General features: G+C 41.4%; 1 protein-coding gene across 1 annotated transcript in view; it reads left to right on the top strand.

The window, feature by feature from the left end:
* The first annotated feature begins 6,677 nt into the window (after positions 1-6,677).
* Positions 6,678-11,699, top strand: part of ANO6 (anoctamin 6) — a 40,699-nt gene continuing 35,677 nt past the window's right edge. The window contains 1 exon segment of the mRNA XM_053464117.1: positions 6,678-7,055. Coding sequence (XP_053320092.1) covers positions 6,989-7,055 — 67 coding nt within the window. The 5' untranslated portion in view covers positions 6,678-6,988.

The raw sequence follows: 11,699 nt of genomic DNA, 5'->3' as shown, positions 1-11,699 counted from the left end.
GAAATGGTTGTGCGTGAAAATCCCAGTAGATCAGCAGTTTCTGAAATACTCAGACCAGCCGTCTGGCACCAACAACCATGCCACATTCAAAGTGACTTAAATCTCCTTTGTCACCCATCGTGGTGCTAGTTTTGAACTTCAGCAAGTTGCCTTGACCACGTCTACATGCCATGTGATTGGCTGATTAGCTATTTGTGTTAACAAGCAATTGAACAGGTGTACCTAATAAAGTGGCCAGTGGCCAGTGGCCAGTAAGTGTATATGAGCTTGTTAGACATCCCATTCCAAAACCATGAACATTAATATGGAGTTGCCCCTCCCTCTATTTGTGTCTAGAAGAGTCTCTACTCTTCTGGGAAAAATTCTGGAGTTTGTACGGGGGAATTTGAACCTATTCATCCAGTACAGCATTTGTGAGGTCAAGCACAAATATTGGATGAGAAGGCCTGGCTCGCAATCTCCATTCCAATTGATTCCAGTCATGTTGGAACAGGAAAATGCAATTGTAAGCATACAATTGTCTTAAGTGTCTTTGTATGCTGTAACATTACCTTTCACTGGAACTAAGTCACCTAGCCCAAACCCTGAAAAACAGCACCCTCCTCCATCATACTTTACAGTAGGCACCATGTATTCCAGTAGGCCTCATTCTCCAGAAATCCACCAAATTCAGATTCATCCATTAGACCTCTAGATATTGAAGCATGAATTATCACATCAGAGAACTCAAACTTCAGAGTACTACAGTGGATGTGTGTTTTATACCTATTAAGCTGATGCTTGGCATTGCGCATCTTCGGCTTGTGTGCAGCTGCTCAGCCATGGAAACCAATTTCATTAAACTCCTGACACGCAGTGCTTGAGGCAGTTTGGAACTCTGTAGAGAGAGTGATGCTACTGATGGCAGATGAGTTTTACAAGCTACATGCTTCAGCCCTCAACCACCCTGCTCTGCAAAGGTCTATTGCTTTGTGGTTGAGATGTTTCTTCTAGATGCTTCCGCTTCCCCAGTGGGCTGGTGTACAATCTCATGCAAACTGACTTGTGGCAAAGGTGCCGTCCTATGAAAGTGCAAGGTTTAATGTCTGTGAGTCACTTAGCTCTTCAATCCAATCTATTCTATGTGTTTCTCTATGGAAATGGCTGCCTTTGTGCTTAATTTTTTAGTGTATGTAGGTGCCCTGTGTTTACTAGTCCCTATATTTTTATTTTATGTAATAAACCTATGTTTTTCAGTTTTATGTCTGTAACTCATGTGGTGTTTCATCTAAAAGTTCTACGTATTTAGCAAATTGGTGTCCATTAAATGAAAATCCCTGTCAGCATAATGACTATATTGTGCTCTATAAAACTAATGCGCTAGAAAAGTATAACACACATAATGTGACACATATTAATTGCAATGGTGATAGGGGATTCTGTTGCCTGGAAACAGAGAAAGTATAAAAGGCTAAGTATTCAGCAGGAGAGTAAGGAGTCTACGAGCCTCTTAGATGTTGCACCCTGTGTCTAAAAGCTTCAATATCTTTACATAAGTTTAATAACTTTTTGGCAGACAGTCATAGGCAATTTTCTGCTTCTTGCCTTGTTCACATTTCCTAAACAAGTAGGAACAAGGAAGTCAACCTTCCCAGAACCACCACAAATACTGCTGGCCTATGCATTGGTGCCACTGGATAAGGAACCAGTTGATAGACTTAGGATATTTGATTGGCGTGAGGCTGAAAAAAGGGCATCTGTGGACTCTGTACGCTTGGGGGACCTATAAGGTATATGGCAATCATTGCTTTTTAAGTGTGGGCGGGAATGAGATTTGGTATGCAGGATAGCAATCTGTCCTGCTCCCTTTCCAGTAGGCTTCACCACCGCTATGGAATAGCTGCTAGCACCAAGAAGGGATTTGCAGGGTCTTTAACAAGACAGTTCATGCTGGTTCCTGTACAAATACTCCAACTTTGGTTGGACATCCTGCAGTTAGGTACTTTAAGAAGACTAGGGCCACTATAGGCAAGTCCAGAGACAAGGATGATGCTAGCAACCATGAGGACAAAGGTTGGTATCACAAGGATGCTGCCATGGCTGAAAGTTTGCAGTGATGCATTTTTCTACAGAATGGATTTGGTACCCCTTATGCTGTCTAAACCTTAATGAGTATATTGTTGGTGTTGCGTTGGAAAATTATGTTTGGTACAACCAAATGGCAGCCCTTTTGAGCCTCCCTTTTCCAAACGTCAGGGCTTCACCTCCAGGACTATTTGTTTTATCCCACAGGCTCTTCTGTCAATGACCAATTAGCCAAAACTGTCAGTAAAGTGCATTACACCTCCTTCAACAGGACCCTGAGGCTTCTCTGGTTGGTAGGACAAGGATGTTGGCTAACAAAGTCTGATATTGAATTAGCGTTCTCGCTCTTGCTGATTCACCCCAATTGCTTTCACTTGCTAGGTTGTTCCTTCTGTGGTGCTTACTACTTATATATGTGGAATCCCCTCTTTGAGATTTAGAAAATTTGAAACTTGAGGTGAAAGGAGCATTGTATGTATTGTCAAAAGAAAATCTTAATGAGATTGTGTAAATTTCTGGACATTGTAGAGTATTAAAAGCTTAGCCCCCATGGAACAGAGAGTTCAAGATATCAGGCCAAATTGGTGAACCTGGACAAAAACAAAACTCATCTTCTCTAGTTTAGCTCATCAAATTAAGCATGGATTGAGTCGAAGATGTTGCAGTGGTGACCAATTTGTAGCTGCCTGTAAGATGTGAGTGCCAACAACATACAGAGACAGTCCTTTAAGCGAGATGGGGTCACGGGACAGGGAGTGCAAATGTTCTCACTTGTTTAGACCTGGTGTTATGTTTCCTTGTCAGTACTACTTGGTGGAAAGGATAGATGGAGATCCGTTAAGACACTGGGGAGCCAAGTCCTGATTGGAGCCTGAAGGCATCATAAGAGAACTCAGGGTAGTTTATGTATGTATTATGTTGATCCACCCATGAAACCATCACTGGGGGAATGACTGCTCACCTGTGCTGGACCAGCCAGTGCGAGGCCATACTATTGGTTGTAAATGTGGAATACGATAGGGGATTGGTGGGTGGGCCTGACTGCAGCCAGAGACCTTGTTACATGTTTACTTTTTCCTATTAACCTCTCACCTGTTGAGGATTTAATTTGTACTGCCAAGGCTGACTTTTTACTTCAGTGTATCTGTCTGTGTGGCCTATATTTTACACCATCCTACCTTTCCATGATTTCATGAATAGATGTTCCTTAACACCTATAATGATGGCATGAATCATCATGATGTCATTAGCGTTGCTTGCTACATCATAAAATCCCCCACGTCTCTTGCAAATGTGATATTTTCTATAATTCTAGAAGGGTGAATGCAAGAATGCAAACATACTGAGTGAGTGTTGCTGCTCAGTCAGAGACTGAACGGAGAAATTAACAAAAAATTTAAAAATAAATAAAAACTGATCACTGCCCTCAAAAAGCAATGATTGCATTGAGCAGGCAACCTAATATGACTGCTACCATACCATCAAGTTAGATCAGCTGGTTGGCATAGTGGAAAACTCTCAGATATGAAGACTGCCCAAATTGGGCTTGTTCATCTGGAGAAAAAAAAACTATACAGGGATATAATTACTATATACAAGTATATTCAAGGACAAAGACTGGACAGGTAAAATTCTTAAAAGGTACTTCGTATTTGTTACTCACCTACCTGGCCCGACGTAGTTTGGAGAGGAGTATCTGGAGGGTAGTCTGAGCATAATATAGTCATTTGCAGGGGGATAGTGGCAACGAGAGTGGAGGACTACACTCACAGGACATATTAACTGGACTGAAAAGCAAAGGGAACCAGATACACTCAGAGGCAGAAGTACAAACTGGGTAGACAAAGGGCACTGGATACTCTCTCAGGTGGAAGGAATGCACAGGGTAGCTGAGAGGCAGATACACTCACAGATAGTGGGGGACAGACTGGCTAGCTGAGGCAATAAATCAAGAGGCAACCAGGAGCAAGTCAAACGAAGCCAGGGTAAAAAAATCCAAAATCCATAATTATGATAATTTGAGCTACTCGTTTCAAGGAGCATCGAGGAAATCACTATGTATCACACTGTACCATGAGGTTTCTGTTTTTCACGTTATATGGTTATAAGTACCGCAATTTTGGTGAGTTCTAGATAATTTTACACGGCTATATGATACTCTCCTGTGATTTAAAGCCATCTCCGGACACCTTTAGTGAGGCACCCGTATAAAAGGGAAGCACAACCTAAAAAGCATATACATTAAGATTTAGGAGTGCTATTGAAATGACCAACATGTACATACAGCAAAACAAGGAAGCAGCACAAAACAAGCAAGTGCTATTTAAAGCATGTAACTGAAGCATAAGCATTGGGAATTTGGTCACGTCATATGACTGTATGTTGCTTAGGTTGTCACTAACCCCCCCCTCCTAAAGCACCTCAATTTTGTGAGTCCTATTTAATTTTACATGGCTATATTGCTTACAATGGAGCTGAATCAGTGTAACTGCACTGCCTTTTAACCCTATATGACCCTCCTACATCTTAAAGCCTTCTTTGGACACCATTAAAGAGTGGAGTGCTTAACCCTAAGGTGTGGCCAAGACATGGAAATATATTTTGCAACAATTAGTACAACTGACATTGAGCAGGTACTTACACGGCTAATTAATGTAAGCAGACTGCTGGTATAACAAGACTCTGTCTTTGTTCAGACAACGGGTATGAAGGCCCATTAGGCAAAGCAGAAGTGGCCTGTATAATTGGGACAATGCAAGAAGTAACTCATCAAAACTGCTACATCAAACATAAAGAAATCAGCATTTCTGAATGTGTTCACGTGATGCAGAGCCACCACACATCTATGTACAGCCAAGTGCATAGAATCAAACTGCAGTAGGATCCAGAACATCCATACACGCAGATGTGACAGAGAAGTGAGCTGGCAATGATGTGAACCTTAGTGCAGTTTGAGAGTCTTTATGTGCCTGAAGGGAAATTGTCTACAAGTTAAACCGCTTACATGTTGTACATATTCAAATGTGACCTTTAAACAATTTACATGCATACACGTAAGACAGGGATATACAACCATATGTAGTAGAGCTCTAAAAGCGAGGCGACATTTATCACTATGGAAAAATGTAATAATCCAGTGGTGGGTTATAGGTTAGACAAACACCAAGCAAGCTTCTAGGGTCTAACGGATAATCTGCATCTGCACAACACCAGCTGCCTAGAAGTAGTTGCACACAGGTTATGTCCATGCAGCTTCTACATACTACTATGCCAAGTGCTACCAACAGGCCATGATTTACACTTGTGTTTCAATAAGCGACCTACCTTTAGGTCCCCTTTTGGGATTGCTGAGAAGAGGGACAGGGGACAATTGCCCCTGGACTTCTATTACTTTAGGGTTTTAGAGTATTACCTGAGGCTTTGTGTGTGATTTGTATGAGTTAGCACATATAGCCATCAGGGCAAAAAGTTTAGCACTATGGAATATGATGATGCTATATAAAACAAAACATAATAATAATAATAAGAATTAGCTTATACCGTCTAAGTATGCTGTTGTTAGGCCACTGTCCCATGTACCGGGCCCTGGGAGTCATGGGTCAGTCGGGGAGATCCTCTGTCTAGCTTTGGGAGCTGTAAAAATAATGAAGGCCTGTGCTGCACCGCAATAAAGCTTCCAGGAGACCATCTTGCAATGCTGTGAATCTGAATACTGCAAGGTGGCTCTTTCGGAATGGTGGTTCAGCCATGTCCCTCCCTGCCTTTAGCCATAAACCCTGGGACAGGTGTCAAGACTTTGTCTGGATCACTACTTAATGCAAACAATTAGTAAACGTGTTTTAGACATGGCTGGAAAGTTTACGGTGACTATGTTTTATACCACGTCTGTTTTAGTGGGATTCTTGGCCACACTTGCCTCCTGTGTTGAATATGTAGCCAGAAGGGGCTAAACATAAGGAGAGCTTTAGTGGTGCAATCCACATCGCCCCTTCATCATAATCCCTCACATAACAGCATATATTGATTTCTGTGAGAGGCTTGGGTTCCATGTTCCCTCCAGATAAATACCAGAAAACAGGGGTGTGCAAGGGTGTGAAATGTCACTCTCTGTGATGTATATTACACCTCCGCCTACATTCAGGTAGCCACAATAGAAAAGTATTCAATCACTAGGCATGGAACCCATTGTTACTGCATATATCTCACGAAAAAAATAACGGCAGCATACGGACACTGGTGTCTGGAGACAAACCCGGTGGAAGCCATTGATGCCTGTGGGCCGTTTAGTTGAAATATTAGTCACAAATGCCACAGCAATTTAGGCGCACAAGTGGCCGATTTTGCTCACACTATGTCTCAGCACCCAGGTAGCGCAGTTATTGGCAGTGCGTGACACCGTGAGATAAACTCACGTGGGAATGTTTTAGCCTTTTGTATTTGCATTGTTTGTAAGTCAGAAATACATTTTTAGAGAGAGAGGGGGAGCTGCAGCCAGCTTAGTCTTGTCCACCGCTCCGTTGCATACTTAGTGTATTAGTGTCTCAGCCCCTCCTTCTCCTCCTCATATCAGTCCGTGTCTGCCAAGTGTTTCTGAAGGAGCTCCGTTTTTTTTGTGCCTGTGTGCAAAGACAGGGTAAACAAGAAGAGGGATTTAAGTTAAGTTCCATGTTCTTTGTGCGCGTTTTCGGTGCACGCAAACTCCGGCTCACTAAAAAGTTCCGAACTGGAAGGGGTCCCTCCCAAGCAGCAGAGACAACACCCTAAATATTTCCCTCAGAACTTCAGCGCATGTCCGCCACCTTCTACTGCCCGTGTTCACACTCCACGGTGGGAGCTGCGTCTTCTAACGGCCCCTTTGAGTAGCTTTACTTGGATGGTGTGCTCATCGGTTTACATAAAGAAAACAGCTGCTTAATCCAGCACAATGGCTTCCATCAGTGATGAGACCTCCTTGGAGATGGATGACATGTCAGAAGATGGTGAGATGATCGGTAAGGCTTCATTCATGTTTTGGGTGCTCTTTGATTTCTATTAGCCGGTACGTCAACTGTTTGGACCTAATTTTCTACAGCTATAGAGTCCAGCAGTAGGCCATTTAGAAGATAAGATTGTGTGTCCCAAATTTGCATACCCTGAGGATTCTTGGTTGCTGGCCAAGATATTCAACAGCGCTGCCTGTTGCTTCTGTGAAGCTGTAGCTCACCATTGAAGTTTCTACTGTTTTTGGTGATTTTTACCCAGACTTGCACCCTTCAACACTTTAAAAACAACAACTATGCTGCTTGCTAGTGACCTTCAACACCTAAATTCATGTTAATATCTCTTTATTTATGTATTCACTAAAAGGCGTTGAGATGGCTCATGTGAGCTTCTCCTTGGTTCACCCTGTATCATGCATAGTTAAATCAGTGGGTTTCTTTAAAGTCCCCTTACTGGGTTAGGTATGCAGGACCAGTCCCCTCAACATTCATTTAACAGGGAAGATGCTTCATCATTGATAAATAAATGAATAAACCTTTGGAGTAAATCTGTGCTCACTGAGCATCTTGTTAACTGTGCATCAAGACACCCTACCCCGCTTGATTTCAATATTTTGATGTTATTGTTTTATTATGTATACGTTGCATGTGGAAAAGCAAAATATCCCATAGACCTTCAGATAAACCTGTGATCTGTGGCCACAGGCATCAATTTACAGAGCAGAAAGGAATCTCTAAGATTTCTGATTGCACAACACATTTTTAAGGAAAGGCCACATTCTTAGAGAATTGTTTTGCTCTAAGTGGGCTCCTCTGTAATTACTGTATGTTTCTTGCATGTTAAAGTTCTTGAAGCAAGATTTACTTCCTATAAAGTGAAACTATGGTTTTCAGAATCGCATAAAGGACAGGATGTGAGTCTGTGTGCAGACATAAGAATATGACTGGTTGTGCTTCGCTTTCTTTAGTGTAGGTGTATTGGTTAAGACTGTTGTATATTTTGTTTGAATACTGTGACATTCCTCAGTGTATACCATGCAGAAACAACACAAACTTTACATTGTAACAACAGGTACAGGTTATGATTGACCTACATAACTTAGCAAACAATGGGGGCCATATAACTTAAGAGAAAACAGCAAAGGGGCACATAGGGTAGAGACTGGCTCCATTTCTACTGAGAGGTGTATGAGGTGTTTGGATACATTGACACTCTTTAAATACACTATATGGCCTAAAATATGTGGACACCTGAACATCACACTTATATGAGCTTGTTGGATATCCCATTCCAAAACCATGGGCATTAATACAGAGCCCCCCCTTTGCAACTACACCAGCCTCCACTCTTCTGTTAAGGCTTTCCACAAGATTTTGAAGTGTTTCTGTGGAAATTTGTGTCCGTTCAAGCACTTTTGACTAATTTGTCAAAATGGAAAGTCATGCTGGAACAAGAAAGGGCCTTTCCCAAACTGGTGCCACAAAGTTGGAAGCATACAATTGTCTAAAATGCTGTAGCATTAACATTACCCTTCACTGGAACTAGGTTGCCTAGCCTGAAATATAGCCCCAGACCATTAACCTTACAAATTTTACAGTTGGCACTTTGCATTCCGGTAGGTAGCGTTCTGTCTGCATCCCCCAAACCCAGATCTGGCCCTTAAGATTTCCACTGCTGTACAGTCCAATAGCGATGTGATTTACAACACTCCATCGGAGTGGCATTGCACATAGTTTTCAGCTTGTGTGCAGCTGTTCGGCCATTGCATGAAGCTCCTGACACACGGTGCCCATCCTGATGTTGTGACTCTGTAACTCTGTAGTGAGTTATACCGGTGATTATTTTTTTTATGTGCTCCTGCAATTGGCAGCCCCACTCTGTGATTGTGTGTGACTGACCGCTTCATGGCTGAGTTGTTGTTACCTTAGAGGCCAGAAATTTCACCAACTGACTTGTGGCAACTTCAGTACAACCCATTATAGTGCTAATCAATGGAAATGGCATATAGGGGTCTGTTAGCAATAAGTGTGACTGAAACACCTAAACTCAATCGGCAGGGGTGTCCACATACATATTGGTCATGTAGTTTTTTGTTTTTTCATATTTTTTTTTTTATTTTGCTTTTTCAGTTCAACTTTTTTCTTTTGCTCTGCTTTAAAGAGCAGTACAACCTGATCCGGGAAAGACTGGCCATGACAAGGCAGACCTGGCACTTTAAGGCCAGTGGCTGCCTAAAGATGTAAGCGCGGCTAATATTCACTGACGCACACTACGTTTTTATGCTCAACTAACGTGCTGCCGGGCACATCCAGCCGGGGCCTGCATACAGAGGTGGTGAATTTGTAGTGCTCTCAGCCAGTGGCCCACTGGGCATTTTGCCCGGTATTTCTGGTATTTCATAATGACTGGGTTTTTTGTTTTAATTACTTTCTTTTGCATTGTTTTTGGAGACTCTATTTCCCCTCTTCCTCCTCTGATCTCTCTTAAGTTTTAATCATAGTATGTGTGATGAGCAGCAAGAAGAAGTTAGGGCAAACAAACAGTTTTGATGACTGCTCTCTTTTTTTCTCCCCAAGAATTGTTTTCTATATGTATATAGTTTTATATAACACCAACAGCTGTTCCTTGCACTTTGCTGCTAGCATTATAGATCAAACATATAGATTTTGGAATAAAACAACAATAAGTGATAGACATCTGGCCACAGAAGTTTTAAAATGTGTGATACAGAACCTTGTTATCTCTAATCTGTTAGATGGGTCTTCTGGCATCTGTTGGTTTTTTGCTGCTTAAGCCGATTATTAGCAGACTAATGCCGAAGAAGAACCATTTGTCTTGAGTTTTAATTTTTGGTTCTACGCCATTAAATGATTCAAAAGAGAAAAGTCCCTTGTGCATTGTGTTAAAAGCAATGTGTACACAATATTGCTTATACATATATTCTTCCAGTAAGCCTCAGTGGACATTGTGTGATCTCCACCTGTTTACCATATCTATTCTGCCAAAATACAGATTTCTCTCAGAACTGTAATAGCAGTCAGTACCTCCTAGTAGTCAAATAAGGAGATTTTATGTTTACATAAACATTAGAGACGCATTGCGAGTGCCTATCCCACTGTACCCATGAGCAGTGTTTGGTCCAGAATGTCCATGGACTAGCATGACTTGTCAGAGGGCTTCATAGATGGGGCATGTTCATTTTATATGCTGAGTTTTAAGCACTTGGGGAAAGTGTGTTATAATAATTGTGTTATACTAGTATTATGGCAGGGGGCTCTCAAGTCTGAAGTCAAGTGGAACTGCTTGAAAGCTTTTTGCATTGGCTTGGGGTAATAATAGATTGCTGATGACTTCTCTAGGTACTCTTCAGAATGTTATGTAATGTGGTGTCCCGCAAAAACATTATAAAATTTAAAGAACTGTGTGTGTGGCCAATGGGGTACCTGGTAAAGCGGCACACACTGCCTAAATTTGTGGCACAGCTACATACCTCCCAAGTGTCCTGGGTTTTGTGGGACAGTCATGGTATTCCACCACTGTCCCTCTGTTCCATCATTTTGGAGATCCCCTGATCCACCCTGACCTGCTCAGGTAGGTGTAAAGTTAATGGAGGTCTTGTGCAGCACCATGTGCCATCTGCATGAAAGACTGTGGTACCATCCTAGGTCCTCAATGATAACACACTTGCTCTGTCACACAAAGCAGAAATGACGTCAGCAAAAAAACAAACAAACAGTATTAACAATTTATTTTAGTAAGACCCAAAACTAATTCTGACTGCAGAAACTACCTTACTAAATGTCTACATGTGTTATCAGTTAGGAATAACGTTGCCATGTACAGATGTAGGTTACAAGCAAGCTTTATCATTTCCCATGCATCTTGTCTCATGGGATGAAGCCGTGTATATACTGTACTATTTATACCAACAGGAACAACCAGTAAGCCAAGAAAATAATCTCTGTATTTATTTATTTTAAATGGATTTGTTATCTATAGATATTTTGATTTAACAGCTGCTTGACCAAAGGTTTGAATTAAATTGTGCCACGCGTTTCTACATATCATTACCACGTTCAGATAAGGAAAGGCTGCAATTAAATATATACATTGAATTAACTAAAATTACATATTAAAATGAATTAAGTTATTCTGATTGAAATATTTCACAACATAGATCGGCTTGCACATAAATCCTTTTAGAGAAAATATCGTACCCCAAGCACCATATACATTTATGTTTAAACTTTACTGCCCATAAAAATTGCTGATGTAATGATTTGCATCTAATGGTAGGATGCATATACTGTTCTTCTTGTGTGATCCTATTTCTGTTATACATCTGTATTTGACCAATTGTCAAGCAAAATATACAGTACAAAATGGGTCGTCAGTTGGGGGAGGGTGTGTGTTTGTAGAGGAATACAGACAGGGGGGTTTATTCGCTAAAGGCAGAGTTGACAGGAGAGTTTGCCGGAGACTTGTGTTGGCTCCTTGACTTCATTGTATATTATGAAAGGCCAACCCCAGAAAGCTCCTGCTGCTGGAAGAACCCTGTATAATGTATAGTTAAATCAATAAAGTCTCCTTACACATTGGATTTTTCATTATACATGGCCAGCCTGTATAAAAAGAAAAATCTACTGTTGCTGGTC

The sequence above is a fragment of the Spea bombifrons genome, chromosome 4 (assembly GCF_027358695.1).
Source record: "Spea bombifrons isolate aSpeBom1 chromosome 4, aSpeBom1.2.pri, whole genome shotgun sequence".
NCBI lineage: Eukaryota > Metazoa > Chordata > Amphibia > Anura > Pelobatidae > Spea > Spea bombifrons.
Note: the sequence above shows the minus strand (reverse complement) of the source record. Positions and strands in the feature narration are given on the sequence as shown.